The 17,968-nt window shown below is 56.3% G+C and overlaps 1 protein-coding gene across 1 annotated transcript in view; it reads right to left on the bottom strand.

Annotated features, from left to right (window-relative positions):
• CROCC2 (ciliary rootlet coiled-coil, rootletin family member 2) overlaps nucleotides 1-17,968 on the bottom strand; it is a 61,886-nt gene that overhangs the window by 23,807 nt on the left and 20,111 nt on the right. Inside the window, 12 exon segments of the mRNA XM_046019469.1 lie at nucleotides 2,181-2,294; nucleotides 3,701-3,877; nucleotides 4,401-4,570; nucleotides 5,065-5,192; nucleotides 7,218-7,411; nucleotides 13,164-13,406; nucleotides 13,639-13,785; nucleotides 14,134-14,278; nucleotides 14,742-14,924; nucleotides 16,497-16,708; nucleotides 17,012-17,218; nucleotides 17,539-17,635. Coding sequence (XP_045875425.1) covers nucleotides 2,181-2,294; nucleotides 3,701-3,877; nucleotides 4,401-4,570; nucleotides 5,065-5,192; nucleotides 7,218-7,411; nucleotides 13,164-13,406; nucleotides 13,639-13,785; nucleotides 14,134-14,278; nucleotides 14,742-14,924; nucleotides 16,497-16,708; nucleotides 17,012-17,218; nucleotides 17,539-17,635 — 2,017 coding nt within the window.

The following is a 17,968-nucleotide window of genomic DNA, read 5'->3' as shown; positions in this document are numbered from 1 at the left end:
CACCCTTCCCAGACAAAGGGCCTCTAGTCTACTCTGTGGGACTCTGCCTGCCAGTGTAGGGCCAGAAAGGCAGACCCCAGCTCAGAAGACGTGGCAGTGGTGGGGAAGGGGGAGGCCCAGTCCCTGAGTCTGGGTGAACACAGGGGCCCTTCAGCCTTGGTTTCCTGAACTTTCACATAGGTGGGGCCTTAGGGGACACCCACGTCACTGTCAGCCTAAACATGTAGTCACCACAGATGCATCTGGAAAGTGGCTGCGGGACCACTCCCATAGACACCACGCAGCCCACTCAGGCGGCCCGGCCCGAACATTCCTCTGGGACTTAGCTCCCCCTGAATCTGCCCTCCTGGGGCCTCAGGTCTCAGGAGGGTCCTGTCCAGCACTCACTGGTGGGCACGTGGAGGCGGTGAGGGGCCTCTGGGCCCCAGGCTCGGCAGCCGTGCTCGAAGCTTTCCTTGTCCTCGATTAAGGACAGTACCCGCTTGCCTACTTACCCTGAGGCCCACCTGCTTCCCTGCCAGGATACCTTCCTCCCTCCTGCCTGTTCCCAGGGTGGTCTGGGCCTCCAGGGTGGGGGATGGAGCTGGCTTCCTGTTCCAGGATGTGCAGGTACCCACGCTACTGGCCCTGTGCTCCCTCTCCAAGAGGCCTCCCTACTCCCCCCGCCAGGACTCGGTGGCTGCTGCCGAGCAAGTGTGCTGGAGGGCTGGGGCTCCATCAGGCTTCACAGGATCCTCCTCCGCCCTGGGCCCCTGCTGTCCCTCACCCCTGACAGGTATCACCTTGGGTGGCTGGGTCTGACTGTGCCCCCAGGACAGGTCTCCCCTGGAAGCCCTGGGAGGGTTGTGAGCGACTGCATACCTCCAGCCAGCTCCTCTGCCCACCACCAGTGGTGCTTTCTGATCCCACAGCCGCTTCCTTCAGCTGGCATCCCTCTTCTCTCAGTCCTCAGTGGGTTTTAATTTTCCAGGCCAAGGTTCCAAAAGGACCTCTAACGAGGACCCCGCTGGCTGGCGGGCCACCCCCAGTCCAGCTGGAGACTTGGAGCCAGCATGAAGGAATCCTCCTGAGCCAGCCCTCTCTGAGTTGGGGTGTCAGCTCCCAGGGTCTTGGGGGGGGGGCATTCCTGGTTCCCTGACCATGGATGAGACTGGGGGCAGCTCAGTGGGGATGGGAGGAAGGAGGGCCTCCACTCCTCCCAGCTGTGCCCATGGAAGGGCCACCCAGGCTGAGGTGGGACGGAGCATGGCAGGGGCTCCAGGGAAGGAGGCTCCTGGATGAGACTTTCCTGGGTGCCAGGAGCCCCACCAGACAGCTCTGCTCCGAGTGACTGTGTCAGGCAGCCATGGGGTGGGGAGAGGAGAGTGAAGAGACATTCTGGCTGAGGTCCCCATGGCACACAGCTGTGCGTGCCCCACCCATGGGGTAGAGGCACAGGGCCCCTAGGGTCATGGCCCCCATTCCAAGTCCTAGTTGCTGCTGCCTGCCCTGACCCCTGACATGGGCTCCTGGTGGAGTCCAGGGTCCCAGGTGACCCAGCTGGTTGCCAGAGGCAGCCTCAATGCAACGGTGGGCCAGTCCCTACGGGGTCTCTCCCACCCCTCATCCCTCAGGGATGCCTCTCTTCCGGCTCGGCTTGGGACTCTCTGTGGGCGTCCTTCCCAGTGAGGGTCTGCCTTGGGCACAGTGCTGGACTTCCCAGGTTGGGTTTCTCCTTCGGAGGCATCTAACAAGCCGGCCCCAGAGGCCTCACACTTGTTTAGTGCAGTTCCATTCTACCAAGGGCAGCTCAGGTGCACAGATGGGCAGAGCTGGATGTCTGTGGGGCTGGCTGGGGCCCAAGTCTGGGTTCCGCCCTTCTCTGTTGCTGGCTTGCCTGTGGCCCCAGGTCCTCCTCTCTCTGGCTTCTTCTTGGCCAAGCCTGCTTCTGGAGAGCAGGGACCAACTCTCACAGCCCCCACCCACACCCAGCTTTGGTTCTTTGGGTCTTTCCTTCCCATTAAGACAGTGTTTCCTCCCAGAAGGAGACCTGGATATTTCCCAGGGGACATTGAGGCTCAGGGGGCCAGGATGGAAGGGGCTGTGTCCCTGGGACCAGGCAGGAAGGGGATGCATCTGGGGATCCCCCTGCGCCTGCCAGGCTGGGTGCTCAGGGTCTTGCTTGGGCCCCCAGGGCTCACCTGGGCTTGCTCAAGCCGGCTCTGGGCCTCCTGTCGCACCTGCTCCAGCTCCTGTGTGGACCTGAAGAGCTCTTCCCTCAGTAGCCTCCCCTCTTCTTCTTTCAGGGACAGGTCCTGGAGGGATTTGGGGGACATGGTGCTTGTGAGGCTCAGGGGCCTCTTTAAGGAGAGACTGCAGCAGAACAGTGGGTGGTAAAGCCTCTGTCAGGATGTGGTGTGTTCCTGATTGCACACCCCTGCTTGGGGAGGAGCATCACCCCAGAGGCAGCCCTTGTCCTGAGTGGGGTCGATGGGGCCTTTTCGCTCTGTGTGACATGGCCCAATCTCTGTGCCTCTGCTCAGTCGGTTCTCCACATACTGGCTGACTGATCAGGTGGATGGATGGTCAGACACAGAGATGGATGGTGGATATGGAGGGACAGATGAGTATGTGGATAGAAGGAAGGATGTGATAGATAGGTGGTCAAGTGAGTGGTTAGATAGATGGATGGTCATATGGATGTGCGGGTGGATAGTTGGGTGCACGGATAGTTGGATGGATGTTTAAGCAAATTGATGGATAGATGTGTGGTTAGGTGTGTGAATGGAAAATTAGGCATGTGGATAGATGGCCATGTATGTGGGACATCAGCTGGGTGTATAGATAGAAGGATGGCAAGTCAGGTGAATGGATGGATGATGGTCAGATAACTAGAGGGACAGTAAAGTGCATGGATGGATAGATGGGTGGATGTATTGGTAGATAGATGGGTGGATGGATGCATGGATTGGTGGGTGGATGGACGGATTGATGGGTGGATGGATAGATGAATTGGTGGATGAATGGATGGATGGGTGGGTGTGTGGGTGGATGGATGGACTGATGGGTAGAGAGGTGGATGGGTGGATGGATGGATTGATGGGTGGATAGATTGGTGGGTGGATGGGTGGATGGATTAGTGGATGGATGGATGGATGGATGGATGGATGGATGGATGGGTGGATGATGGGTGGGTGGATGGGTGAATGAATTGATGGGTGGATGGGTGGATGCATGTATAGATTGGTGGGTGAATGGATAGATGGATTGGTGTGTGGATGAGTGAATAGATTAGTGGGTGGATGGATGGATGGATTAGTGGGTGCATGGATTAGTGGATGGATGGATGGATAGATGATGGATGTGTGGAAGGATTGATGGGTAAAAGGGTGGATGAGTGAATGGATGGGTGTATTGATGGATGGATGGATGACGGATGGGTGGATGGGTGGATGGATTGATGGGTGGATGGATGGATGGATTGATGGATGGATGGATGACAGATGGATGGGTAGATGGATGGATTGATTGGTGGATGAGTGGATGGGTTTCTGGATGGATGAGCAGGGGGTGGATGTCTGTCTACCAGAACTTCTGTGGAAGACCATGGTTGCAATAGCAGTGACCTAGAAAGGTTGCCCTCATAGCCCTCTTGCTGGGTAAGAGAAGGCATGGTGATGTGGATGTGCATGTTTCCTGCTGCCTCATAGTCCCCTGTCACCTGTTGCATCTCATGTTCCAGCTGGAGGAGACTCTCATCCCTCTCACGCTTCAGGCTCTGAATCTCCTCCTTCAAAGCCTCCCTCTTGGCTGCGTTCTTTGCCACCAGCTTCTTCTCCTGTTCCAGCCGGCGAGCTGCCACTTCCTTCTCCTCTGTCAGAGACAGACTCAGGTTCTCCTGGGCCAACACAAAGGGACAGGCTGTGATGGCTCATAGGTCAGGACATGTGAGACCAGCAGGTCCTAAGTGAGACCTGGTTCATGGGACAGACATCAGGGCAGGACAGGTACCCAGAGGTTGGCCACTCCAGCTATATCACACTTGTCTCACATGGTGACACCAAAGCAGGACATGGGTCTCTCCATCTGCCCTCTCTCGTTTATGTAGTGGTTCATAACCCCCTCCAGAGCCTCACATTCATAAGATGTGTAATATGTCAAGCACGACCTGTAGGGAAACCTCCCTCCAGCTACTGGCCCTCAGACTGCAGCCAGGTCAGCTTGCATGAGGTCTGGGCTCTTTGGCACACAGGCCCCAGGCTCACTTGAACTTGGAAGAGTCCTCCTCCACAGCATGACTGGAGCACCTCTGTCTCCTGGCTGGTCTCCTAGGCTCCCGCCTCCAGCTGTCTGCTGCATTTTAGGACATGGTATACCCCAGGGAAGTGACCAGGCAGCTGGGTGGCCCAACAGAAGCAAACCTTCTCCCTCTGGAGCCGAGCCAGGTCCTCCTGGTGGGCCAGTGCCTGACTCTCCAGGGCCAGCTGCCCCTCCCGCTCCTGCTGCGCCACTTGCCACTGAAGCTTCTCCATGTCCCACTGTAGCTTTGTCTCCTGGACCTCCCAGGAACTTTTCAGCTTCTGCATTTCCACTGTGAAGTGACAGGTGCATCTGGGGCTGGCCACGAGGCCTCCACAGCATGGAACCCCTGTGGCCCTTACGAACCCCCTGTGGAGTGAGTGCCAGCCCCATGGAGGGACAGCCACCTGCTCTGAGGAGGCTGCCAGAGCCAGGGGACAAAGCACTCTGTGCCTCACTGTGTGGGTCCTAAGTTCTCACCTTGTACTTGCTATGGCCAGGCCACCCCAGGCAGGGCGGGCTGACCAGGGAGCATAGGGGAGGAGCAGGGAGCCAGCTTGTTGATCTTGTGGCCACACCCCAGTTTGGTGTCTGGGTCCATCCCTGGAAGCAGGTGGGGTGGGTGCCCATCCCTCCCAGACAAGAGTGGCTGGAGCTGTCCAGCCCTGTGAGCTCCAGGTCTGTGTCTGCCTCCCTTTGGGGGACTGGGGAGTGGAAGCAGCACGTCTGGGGACTGAGATCCTCTGACAGGGGGAGAAGATCAGAGAGAGCCCTCACGGGGAGCACCTTGTAGGGCCTGCTGAGCGAGCCGCATGCTCTGGGCCTCTCCCTCCAGCTGTTCCCTCTGTGCCTGTAGCTGCCTGGACAGCTGCTGGGTCTCAAAGAGGCTGTTCTCCAGAGAGTCCCTCTCGGCCCTGCAGAAAGTCATCAGACAGTGGGACCTGTCACCCAGGCAGTCCTGCCAATGAGGGATGGCGCAGAGCTCATTTCTGAGACAGTGGGACAGTGCCCGCCAGGCCAGGCTCACAAATCACAAGAAAAACAGAATAAACATCTCATTCATTTTAAATCTCTAGAACCGAAGTAGGCCCTGCACAAAATAATCTTTTGGATGGATTAAAAAGCTAAATGAAACAAAACAAGCAGCAAATAAACAACTCAGAACAATAAAAATAGTAGAGGGGCACCGGGTGGCTCAGTTGGTTAAGCATCCAACTCTTGATTTCAGCTCAGGTCATGAGCTCAGGGTATGAGATCAAGCCCCAAGGGTCTCAGCCTCCTGGAGCAGAGGCCAGGCAAGACCAGCCAGTGTGCAGGCAGGGGCCAGGCAGAGATCCCACCCATCTCTCTGGCCGGTGAGAGCTCCAGCACCCTGTGAACTGAGAATGTCTATGGGGCTGCTGCCTCATCAGGGCCCTGCTTGGGGGGCTGCAGGACCTTGAACCCTGGGGTCCTCTGTCACTCTCATGCAGCCCACCGCAGAAGAAACGAGCTACAGCAGGACTCTGCACCCCTGCTGCTTGTTGGCATCACCTGGAGCTCATTAAGGCTGCCATGGTCACACCCTCCAGCCCACAGAGCCAGCCCAATAAACACACCCTATGCATGCTGGGGGTCATGTGTGCCAGGCACAGGTGGCTTGATGAGTCCCCAGCAGCCTTGTCAGCAGAAGCTCAGACTGCTCACTGTGAAGTGCTGTTTAATGAGCAGCAGGCTCTCTCTGGGGGCCACTGGGTTGGCAGGTGCAGGGACCCTTGGCCCAGTGGTCAGGGCTGGGCTTGCAGAGGGGATCTTAGGCTCCTGAGGCCTCTGCCCAGCCTCTGCCAGCGATCCGGGCAGCAGATGTTGGCAGGTGATGGGCCTCTAACCCCTGCTCTTCTGAGTACCCGTGGGACCTGGGAGGGGGCAGGAGGCAGGGATCTCCACTCCTGCTCACCCAGAGTAGCCTTTGTTAAGTTTTCTGTTCCAATTTCTCTACCAGCTTTCATTTGCAAAAAGAGGTTTGTCTGTGAAGATGTTTAAGGACTTGGGACTCGAAAGGTTCTTGTGATCTCCAGATTCTGGAATTCCAAGAGGAAACCTTTCTACAAAAATACTTAGATGTTCTCAAGAGAGCGTTCAAGTTTGGGGCCAGAAAGCCACCAGATTTTGGATTTCCATAGAGGCCTTGGAACTAACTCTGCTCACGGGGCAAGAGCCAACAGGCACCCCGTTCTCACCTCCAAGTGCCTATTTCAATCCTTCTGCAAGTGACTCCTGATGGTCTTTGAAGCTCATCTTGGCCTCAACCTCATGGTTCCCCGGAGCTGACACTGTCCCTGGCTTCAGGGGTGGGCACGTGACTCCATCCTGTCAATCTGAGCCTTGCAACTCCTGGGATTGGTTCAGAACATCTAATGGTTCATGATGGCCAATGAGGCAGATTTTGGGCTTTGTGGGGAGAAGGGCACTATGTCTGCTGGAGGAGGGAGCCTGGAGTGACCATTGACCATTTACCACCTATTGCCCTGAGCCTGCCTGAGAGCAAAATTCCCTGAGTTAAGTAGCACTGAGCAGGGAGAGACAGGGTCCTGATAGCACTGTGGAAGCACCTGGATCCAGCCTTGCCTGAAGCCATTTGTACCCTGAACTTCCTATATCCATGAACAAGACATCCCATGCCTCCCTTCTGCTGGTCTGAACTGGGTTTCTGGTTACTTGGAATCTGGCCAGTAGAGCCACTTTGCTCAGGAGGGCTATTCCAGGGCTCTCACTAGATTCACTTCTAGATGCTCCTCCTATCCAGGCACTGTGCTTGCCTCTCGCTCACAACCTCTCTCCCACACAGACAGACTCGCTCTGCTCTACAGTCTTGGAGTAGGTGCCTGTCCGCTGCCACACTGCAGGCCCTTCAGGGATGAGGCTGTGTGGACACCAGTTGTTGGAAGGACTCCGGGTACCTGAGGTCAGCTGCCTCCTCAGCTGTGAGCTGAACCTGCCTCTCCAGGGCCTCCTGTTTGGCCAGCAGCTGGGTCCGCTCATCAGACAAAGCCTCCTTCTCTTGCAGGGCCCTCTGCAGAGAGTCCATCTGGGCCTCCTGGTCCTGCAGGCTCTGGGCCAGCTGCTCTTCCAGGGTCTGTTTCTTGCACGTGACCTAGGGGAGAAGGCAGGGACAGTCTGGCAGAAAGTGGGAGGGTGAGGGGAGGGTGAGAAAAGAAGCAATTTTGTGTAGAATGGTGCAGAGGAAGAGAGGGGGAGGAGAGTGGACAGAAGACAGGCTGGACCTCAGAAGTGCCCGGGTGTGTTTTCACAGCAGAGGGGCCTCTTCTCCTGAAGCAATGGCAGAGAAGTCCCCGATCTGAGCAGTACCAGGGAAGAGGCTGCCCCCGATCTAAATGGTAGCTTTGGTTGGCCCACAAGTGTCCAGGGAAAAGAAAACATGACACAGCAATGGCAGGAGAAGGTGACAGAGGACCAGGTTGCTGTAGACAAACTGTTCCATCAAGAACATTACAAGAGTCTAGACAAGATTGGACACAGGGATCTGTACAAGGCCTCAGAGAGCTACCAGGGCAGTGGGGACTGAAGGAACTGAGACCTAGAGGGAGGGACACAGAGGACTGAACCCACCACTTGGCATCTCTTCTCTCCTCAGAATTTGTTCATCTAGAGGTTTTGGCCTCCATTTCTTAGTTTCTAAAACAGAGTTTCTGATAGGACTATAGCCTCAGGGGAAAAAACCTCAAGTTCAGAACCATCATAGCAGAAGCGCTGTAACAAACAGCCCAACTTTCAGTTGCACTCACACAGGGCCTCACCCTGGTAGTGGAATGGAATCAGAACTAGATCATCCCTCATACAAGCTGAAGCCCAGGTCTGAGTCACTAACACCAGGGACTGCGGTGATCATTTACCTTACTGCCCACCAGAACCAGAAGTAAGTCTTCCTGGAAGAACAGAGTCATCAAGATCCTCAAGTTGTTTCTACAATTTTTGACCCATGATATTTGGCATTTAATCAACATTACCAGGCACATCAGGAGATAGGATCATATAGCAAAAAACAAAACAGAACAAAACAAAAAAATACATGTAAGAACATAAAATAAATACCGATGTCTCCCTGGCCTCTTGGAGCTGTCAGACACAGAGTTTAAAGTAGCTGTGATTCAATGTTTGAGAAGATGGATGGCAAGATGTGGAATTTCACAACAGAACTAGAAACTAGAAACAATCTAATTTTAAAATACAGTGACTGAAATGAATAAATATATGGATTCAATGCCAGCTTAGACAGAAAAGAGGACTACTCCTCTGGAAGATAGACAAAAGAATGCATTCAGACTGAATCATGAAGAGAGAAATGAATGAGAAACACAGGAAAGAGTGTGACAGACACATGGGACAAGGTAAGAAGGTCCAACATGTGTACAATTGAAGTTGCAGTAGGAGAGGAGAAGGAGAATTTGTACTACACAAGAATATCCCAAATCCAGTAAAATCCATCAAGCCACAGATTTAAAATGAACCATAATCTTCCAATAGGATAAATACAAAGAAATTATCACAGACACAGAGCATAGTAAAGTTTCTGAATACCAAAGATAAGAAAGACCCCCCTTTTTTTAAAAAAAATATTTTATTTATTTGACAGAGAGAAATCACAACTAGGCAGAGAGGCAGGCAGAGAGAGAGGAGGAAGCAGGCTCCCCGCTGAGCAGAGAGCCCGATGTGGGGCTCGATCCCAGGACCCTGGGATCATGACCTGACCTGAAGGCAGAGGCTTTAACCCACTGAGCCACCCAGGTGCCCCAAGAAAGACCCCTTTTAAAGCCAGAGGGGAAGGGGAACCTGGGTGGCTTAGTGGGTTAAAGCCTCTGCCTTTGGCTCGGGTTATGATCCCAGGGTCCTGGGATCAAGCCCCGCATCAGGCTCTCTGCTCAGTGGGGAGCCTGCTTCCCCTTCTTTCTCTGCCTGCCTTTCTGCCTACTTGTGATCTCTGTCTGTCAAATAAATAAATAAAATCTTAAAAAAAAAACAAAAACAAAACCAGAGGGGAAAACACACATTACCTTAAAATGAGCAACAAGAAGACTGACATCTGGTTTCTAAGCAGCAACAGGAAAGTCAGAAGACAGTGGGATGAATTCATCAAAATGCTAATGGCAATAATGGCTATCCTAGTATTATTCTATAACCTATTAAAAAATCCTTCAAACATCGAGACCAGAACTTTCTGCTTCTGATAATGGTGAAGGAGGTGGTTGAAGACCAGGCCTCCCACCTGGGGCAGCTGGAAAATTTTGCAGGGCACCTGCAACATAGGAAACTGTATGAGGGCTCGAGAGCTGCCAAAGCAGTCAAGACCCAAGCAGGTGTGCATCCAGCTGAGCCCGACACTGTACCACAGATATCCCTCATGGTACTGGCCAGTTCCTAAGTAGCTCAAGTCTCCTTTGCAGCCGTGAATAAGGCCTTACCTAAAGGCTGGGGACTTGACTTATGGTTTCAGCAGGCTTACGAGACTAGGGAGACCTAACCTTGAGTTCAAAGCTACCGAAGCAGTTGGGGAGGTAAAGATATCAGAGGGGAGGGGAAACCCAGATTCTGTATTGTTTTTAAAAATGGTATTCCTGGGGCACCTGGATGGCTCAGTGGGTTAAAGCCTCTGCCTTCAGCTCAGGTCATGATCTCAGGGTCCTGGGATCGAGCCCTACATCGGGCTTTCTGCTCCGTGGGAAGCCTGCTTCCTCCTCTCTCTCTGCCTGCCTCTCTGCCTACTTGTGATCTCTGTCTGTCAAATAAATAAATAAAATCTTAAAAAAATAAAAATGGTATTCCTTTTTTCTAAAAATAAAATAACTCCAACGGACTATAAATCTGAATGAGAAGTGGGAGCCAAGGATCTGAGAAGTCACACAGAACTTCAGGCAGTCTTAGCAGAATTGGGAAAACAAAACCTGGAGGCAGGGCTCACCAGAAGGTAGAAGCTTTGGTCAGTACCCAGCACGTCCACTGAGGGGCCTGGGAGAACTGTGTTGTACCCACGTGCACACCAGAACCAGGAAACTGTTGCTCTTCGCAGAGGCCATGATTATGAACACGGAAACTTTAGAGCTCACCAGTGAACTTGGTAAGGTCATGTGACTCAAATTTCATAGGTGAGACTCTACTTCTCTACACTAGTAATGAATAGTAAGAAAATGAAATTAAAACAGCAAAGCAATTCGCAATATCAACTTTAAGAATCAATTTAATCAAATGTGGGCAAGACGTTTACACCAAGCACAAAACACAGCTGAGAGAATTAAGAGAGATACCACACCTTTACGGAGGGACACCGTGATGTCGAGAAGGTGTCCAGGCTTCTGAAATTGACCTGTAAAGTCAGCACAATCTTAATCGAGGTTCTAGCAAGCTTTTCAGGGATGGGGGAGCGGGGAATGACAGAAATTTGCAAGCTGATTCTGAAATGTACTTGGATATGTAAAAAATTTAGAACAGTCAAAAACCATTTTGATAAAGAAGAGTAAAGGTGCACCTGGGGGGCTCAGTTGGTTAAGCATCTGCTTTCAGCTCAGGTCATGATCTCAGAGTCCTGGGATCAGGTCCTGCTTCAGGCTCCCTGTTCAGCGGGGGGTCTGCTTCTCCCTCTCCCTATCGCCCCAACTGTGCTTTCTCTTGCTATCTCTCTCTCTCTCAAATAAGTAAGTAAAATCTTAAAAAGAAAAAGAAGAATAAGATTGGAGGATCCATGCTACTTAATTTCAAGCTTTATTGAGAAGTTACAGTAACCAAGACGGTGTGGTCTGGGGGAAAGAATGAGCACATTGCACAGGTCAACAATCTGATCTGTGCCCCTATGTGCAGACATATGTTCAATTTACTTTCAACAAGTCACTAAGGTAATTCAGGGGAGAAAGGACAGTCTTTTAAAATTGGTGCCGGGACAGCTGGACATTTGTATGAAAAATAACGGACTTACGGTCTTACTTTATGTGACACTCCAGGGGTTCACACATTTTGGGGGCATCAGAATCACCTGGAAGGCTCCTTACAATCCAGATTTCTGCCGTCCACCCTGCAGTTTCTGGCTCAGTCAGTTTTGAGTGGGGCATTTTGAGAATCTGCATCTCTACCTTGTTCCCAGGGGCTGCTGCTGCTGCCCTAGGGAGCACACTTTGAGAACCATTGCCATACTCACAGACCTCTATGTTAGAATTGGGTGAAGACACAGGTGAGCATTTGGTTGTCCTTGGGCTACATAAAAGTGTCTGAGACAGAACCTACAAAATCCTAACCATACATTTTTTTTAAGCTTGGCAAATTGGATTTTACCGAAGTGAGAACAACAGTAAGAAAATGTCTAGGCCAAGTCACAAAGGTGAGTAAACTATTCCAGGTACATCTGTCTGACAAGGCACTCGTGTTCAAGATACATCAAAAGTTCTTATATGTCCATAACAAAACACCCAGTAAGAATGGGCACAAGAGTTGAACAGACACTTGACAAAATATGGTATGCAACTTGCCAGCGAACATATGAACATGTGCTCAGATCATCTGTTATCCAGGACATATCAATTCAAACCACCATGGTATATAACTTCACACACACACACAGAAGAGCTGAAAAGCAGAAACGGGTGATGCCAAGTGTGGACGAGGTTGTGAAGCCACTGAAAGCCCTCCCCGCGCCCCACTGGTCTGTTGTAGGCAGTGGAGAAAGCAATGCAACTAGTTCAGAAAATCACTGGCCCATTTCTTATTCGGTTTGACACCCACCTACCCAATGGCCACATTCCCCTCCCTATACACGTTTGCAACTCATACACCTATGTCCATGGCCGCCTTGTGCATCCAAACCCAGACTGCAAAGAAGCCAAATGCCCAGCAGCAAGGAAATGGGAAAGCGAATGTGGTTTATTTCTATGTGAAGTGTTACCAGGCAGTCAAAACCCCGAGCTCTCACTACGACTAAGCGCGATGGCGCCCACTGACATCACATCGTGCTGAGACAGGGCCCCAGCCCTGCGGCTCCCTTTACCAGAAGCTCTCGGTCAGGCGAAACCATGCATGGGTGGGGTGCATGGCACAGAGACTGCCTGGGGTGGGATGGACCTGAGGCCCTGGGGAGATCGTCCTTGTCTCCTCGGTGCCGGCTAGGCAATGCATGCAATGGTCACAACTCATGGACCGGCACGGTGGCTCCTGAGTGCAAATCACACTCCAGTGACAGGAGGAGGGAAGAGACGGACTGGAAAGGATGGGACCAGAGCCTGAGGGACAGAAGGACTCGGAGCACCCAAGACAGCTGGTGGCCCCGGGTGCCTGAGACTATGGGCGCAGCGTTCCACATGGGGCAACAGGCTGGGATTGGAGGAAAGCAAAGTGCTCCAGGGTCACTCCCCACAGAGCCTGCCTTCCTCCAAAGGCCGAGGTCCGGGGAGAGTGGGGGAATGAATGCATGAGCAAAGACACGGACAGAACAGCGAGCGCAGAGAGGTCCAGGGAGGAGAGAAACAGGGCAGAGGAGGAAGCAGTGACACTACTGACCCCCAAGTGTGGGGAAGTCACGAGACAGAGCCTTTCAGTCCTCTGAGGGGGTCCCAGAACAGGCCCTGGACACGGGGGGACAGGCTCCACATACTGGTTCTCTGCATATCCCGCCCCCCATCTCCTCCCCACCAACCCCTGACCCCCGCACCAGGAAGCCGGTGTCAGAGCGGGCTTTGAATCTGGCCACAGCGGTTAGCGGTTAGCTGTGGTGGCAGAAGGCACTGCAGCAGCCATCCTGAGCCAGTGCGACTTCAAAAGGTTACCTGAGGCCTTCCATGCTCCAGAGAGCCGGGCGGGGCAGCCCTGCTGGGTGGGAGCAGGGCCCGGGAGCCCGGCGGACACCTCACCTGGTCCACCTGCTCCTGCAGCTGGGCCTTCTGCAGCTGGAAGCGGGCAGCCTGCCCCAGCTGCTGCTCCAGCTGCTGCTCCAGCTGCTGCTCCAGGCGCCCGCAGGCCCGCTGCAGGCCCCCGCGCTCCGTCTGCACCAGCTCCAGCTGCTGCTCTGCCAGCACCAGCCGCTCCCGCGCTCCGGCCTGCTCCTGCTCCAGTGCCTTCTGCTGCTCCCGCAGCTGGTCCCGTTCCTGCTCCAGCTGCCAAGGTGGCAGGGGGTGGGGTGGGGTGGTGGGGGTTGCAGGCAGGGAGGCAGCTGTGCTCCATAGGCCGGCCACCCTCAGTCCTGTGGGCTGAGCACCCCGCCCGGCCTGTGCGGGACCTGGCAGGCTCCCGTACCCCAGTATGCCTCCTCCCCGGACCCCTGATCTCTCAGCAGGAATGGAGAAGGGGAGGAGGGTGGTGGCAGCAGGTGGGGGGCTTGCTTCTCACCTGCAGGACCAGGTGGCTCAGGTTGCCTTTGTCGTGAGCCAGCGCCTCCGTCAGGGCCGCCATCCTGGCCAGGGAGTCCCTTTGCTCTGCTCCCTCTGACTTCAGCCGGGTCACAAGCAGTTCCAGGTCAGTGCTGCTGGACTCGGCCTATAGGGGGACAGCGCAGTCACTCTGATGAGACATCAGATCTGCAAGCAGACCATCCGCCCGGGCGGAGCTGTGGTGCCAGGAAGGGAGGGCAGGACAGGGTCCTGGTCCCCTGGGTCCTCAGGCTGCAGCCAGATGTGGTGAGGTAGCCCCACGAGACGCACTGAGAAGCAGGTGTGGCCAGTGGCCAGGCAGGACAGGCCTGTGCCCACCAGCTGGGGACCCAAGAGGCTATTGGTGGCTTTGGGAACTCTGGTGATGGACTGAGGGCCCTGGAGGGTGAGGAGACAAGTGAGTGGGAGGGGACAGGCCAGCATAGACAGTGGGGGAAAGCGGGCAGGCGGGTACCCGGGACAGGGCTTTGCGCAGGCCCTCCTTCTCGCTCTCCAGAACGTCCCTCTGTAGCCGGGCCGAGTTCAGTGCCTCCTGGGCTGACACCAGCTCCTTCCTGAGCCCCGAGACCTTCTCCTCCAGCTGCTCCAGGCGCCCTTGACTGCAGTCCAGAAACCAGAGGACAGAGACTGTGAGGTCACCTTAGGGCAAGGTGGGGGCCACAATGGGCAGGATGATGGCCCGCAGAAGCCTCCGAGCCCAGGGAGCCCCAGAGGAGCATGCACGGCCTTGTAGGGCCCAGAAACTCATTAGTCCTGTTTCAGGTCTAGGTGGGTGGTCTTGGTCCAAACCTTGACAACCCCGGGTGAGGAGTGTGTGTGTGTGTTTGTGTGTGTGTGCGCTCACAGCGCACTCTGGCCCTGGGGGTGGGGAGTAGGCCTTGCCGGGAGGTTGGAGCAGGGGTGAGGGGGTGTGGGTGATGCCCAGCCTGGGGGAGTCTGGAGAATCTTTTGCCGCTGCTGTCCCATCAGGTGTCCCCACTCCCAGCCTAGTGAGGACATGGCCCTGTTTGTGGCTGGGGACACAGAGGCTGAGAGGCGTGGCAGCCACTCTGCCCGGCGCACCTGGCCTCTAGCTCCCTGCGGCCCCGCTTGGCCTGCTGCGCCAGCTCTTCCTTCCGCTCTGCCCACAGCAGGAGGCTCCTCTGCAGCTCCTCGGTCTGGGCCTCCAGCCTCTGCTTCTCTGCGTCTGAAATGGCCGCCTTCCCCCTCATCTCGTCCACCACAGTCTCCAGAGCCCTTTTCTCTCTGGTGGCAGGGGAGGCGGAGGTTGGGGCAGCCCCAGGACTGGATCCGGGGAAGGGGAGCTGAGGGACGTCCCCTAGGTAGAGTCAAACGTAAGGGGAGTCCCAGGAGCGTGGCAGGGCCAGGTGGACGCCAGGCCAGGCCCACTGAGGGCAGCAAGCTGGGGAAGCACGGTGGGGGACAGAAGAGACCCAACCAGCTCGGGCTCTGGCGTGCCAGTCCCCTCCTGGAGGTCTTCTCTGAGCCCCGAAAGCACTCAAGGGTCCTGCTCCCTTTTGTGTGCTGTGCTCAGCTCTCTGCCACCCAAAGACCAAGTTCAGCTAGTCCTTGCAGAGCTCAGCAGGAAGGAAGGGACCCCTCGTCTGCTGGCACCCTGTTCACCTTGTCCCACAGGAGCCCCGGGCCCTGGAGGTGCAGCAGCCTTGTGTAAAGCTGTGCTCACAGGCTGACCCACCCCTGGGTCCTCTCAGCATGCCACCCCTCAGCCAGGAATCTGGACCTCAGCTGCTCCCCCTCGGTCTCTGGCCCCTGGAGCACCCAGTCCCGAAGCCTCCCTTTCCCCAGTGCCCGTGGGATCTGGCCCCTCCATCCCACATGCTCAGGTGCCTACCCAGGCAGGCCCCCCGTCCGGCTGCTGCAGCTTGCCCCCCAGCAGCCAGACCAGCGCTTTGAAGCCATGGGTGTAGGAGGCAGTGCCCCCTGCTAATAGCCCCCTGGCCCCTACTGCCCTCTGCTCCATGGGGAGAGGGCCCCATGGCCCTCATCCTGCTCATTGCAAGGCTCTGCGCTCCCCCACCTTGGCTCCTGTCTGCCCCCAGGAAGGCCTCCCCCGTCACAGGAAGGCTTCGGCCCTCCCGATACCCTCTTCCTCCACTGCTCCGTGCCACACCCCACGTCAGGCTGAGCTCCTCTGCCCTTGTCTTTCCGTGGGCAAGCACCCTGCTCCTCCAGCCCAAGCCTGCTGGCCTCCCACGTCCCAGTTCAGGCAGCCTGTGGCTTTGGGAAGTCCCACCTAGCCCCTCACTCAGGACTAGGTGTCCCGGGAGATTCTTGTCCTGTGCTTCCTGACTCCCACCAACCTCAGGGCAGTAAGAAGCCCACAGAAGCCTCCAGAAAGCCTCAAGGCGAATTGTACCACAGGTCGCTAGATCCACAGGGCACCCCAGGAGGGTTCTCAAGCGACCCCAATGCAGTGGAGGGAAAGGAGTTCGGGGGGATCTATGGACCATTTCTGAAGGATGGACAGACCCTTGGGAGGAGTCCTGGGAGTCAGACAGGAGGCAGGAGGCGGGAGAGAGTGTGGAAGTGGAGCAGAGAGGCAGTCTGAGGGGGGCAGGGCATACGCTGAGAGCCCTGGCTCTGGGAAGGTGCGTCCTGGGCAGAGGCAGCCCAGGTGGACCCAGCTGAGGGCAAAGAGACTCAGAGCAGGTGGGGGGCCATTGGGCTGAGGGGACAAGGGAGGGGGCCTCGCCAGGAGCAGTTTGGGTCCTGGAGGTGGGGCCCCCTCTCTCCCTCCTGCTGGCAGCACCCCCGGGCTGGCACTGCCCAGCCTGCCCCACTCAGCCCTCCCATCACCTTCTCAGGAGCTCGCTGGTTGCCCGGCAGTGCTGTGTCTCCCGGCTCTGCGTCTCCAGCTGGCTCAGGAGGTCTTCGCGCTCCCGCCCCTGCTCCTGCACCCGCTCCTGGAGGAGCCTCCTGGAGGCCTGCAGCTCCTGCTGGCTCTCGGACAGCTGCTCCCGGAGCCTGGCGGCCACCGCCTGTGACAACTCCAGCTGCAGGCGCAGCTCCTGCCCGGGGCAGGGGTGCGGCATGAGCCCCCGCTGACCCTTGACCAGACTCTCCCAAGAAGGATGCCCTCAGGACCACAGCCAAAACTCCCTGGCCTCGAAGATGCACTGGCTGTGTCCAGACCCTTCCCCGGAGCCACTTCTTTCTCAAAGGTCCCTGGCTCCCTGTGCTGGCACCCAGGCTGCCCTCCCTGTGGCCCCCAGGGATCCAGCTCTGGGGGAGCCACAGCAGGCCTGTAATGGCACTTTGGCCCTGGTGGGGATCCGGGCACAGCTTTGTCCCTGTGGGCCGTGGGTGTCCACCTGTTCCAGCCGCCGCCACCTCTCGATGGCTGTCTGCACAACCTGCAGTGCTGGCTCCGGGGTGTCCAGGGCGTGGGCCTGCAGTGAGGACATGCCCCGGTAGGGGGACGCAGAGCGTGCGGGCCACCCCTGCTGGCCCCTTGTCTCCTCGGCACCTGTCTCGCTGCTCCCTGCCAGCTCCGGGCCCCTGGCGTCCGCCTGGGCCACCTTCAGGGTACAGAAAGGAGGGGACGGAGGGAGGGAGCTCAGGGCTATGGCCACGCGGAGACCCTCCAGATCCCGTGAGTGGTCAGCCCTCAGGACCCCAGCGCCTCAGCTGCTCTCCCGCGGGAAGGACCAAGGACCTGCACCTCTGTGATGCTCTTCAGAATGCGCTGCAGGGACTGAACTTCCTCCTCCAAGGCCTCCAGCTGGGCTCCGGGGCTCCGGGCCTGCCATGGCCGCAGCAGCTGCCTTAGCAGGGCTGGCGCCGCAACCCCACCCTGGGCTGGCCCCCCGCGGAGAGCCACTTTCCCAGCCCTGCGCACCAGCTTCTGAACCTGTGTTCTGAGGGAAGAGATGGTGGTCTCCTTCTTTGAGTTTTCCTCCGTGAGCTTCTCCACCAGCAGGGTCTGCTCGGAGAGTCTGGAGAAAAGGTGGGGCTGGGGAAAGGGTTGTCGGAGCAGAGAACAAAGCCCAGCACGTGGACACGGGGGTGCCCACAGACGTGCAGGCTGTGGCCACACTCCCCCGTGGTGCAGCCTACACCCTGGCTTTGGGCAAGTTGGCCTTGGTCCCTTGTCTGGGCAGGAACTTCTCATCTGCTCGAGAACCATCAGTGTCCCCTGCCATCTCTGCAGAATCAGAGTTCAGCATTCCAGGTCCCCACCGTGACCATGACTGGCTCTCCAGCATCATAGCCAGTGGCCCCCTGAGTCTGTGCCCCGTCCTTACGGCCGTTGGTCCAGCTGCTTCCTC

This window comes from Meles meles, chromosome 9 (genome assembly GCF_922984935.1).
Source record: "Meles meles chromosome 9, mMelMel3.1 paternal haplotype, whole genome shotgun sequence".
Taxonomy (NCBI): domain Eukaryota; kingdom Metazoa; phylum Chordata; class Mammalia; order Carnivora; family Mustelidae; genus Meles; species Meles meles.
The sequence above is the reverse complement of the archived record's forward strand: the minus strand, read 5'-3'. Positions and strand labels throughout refer to the sequence as shown.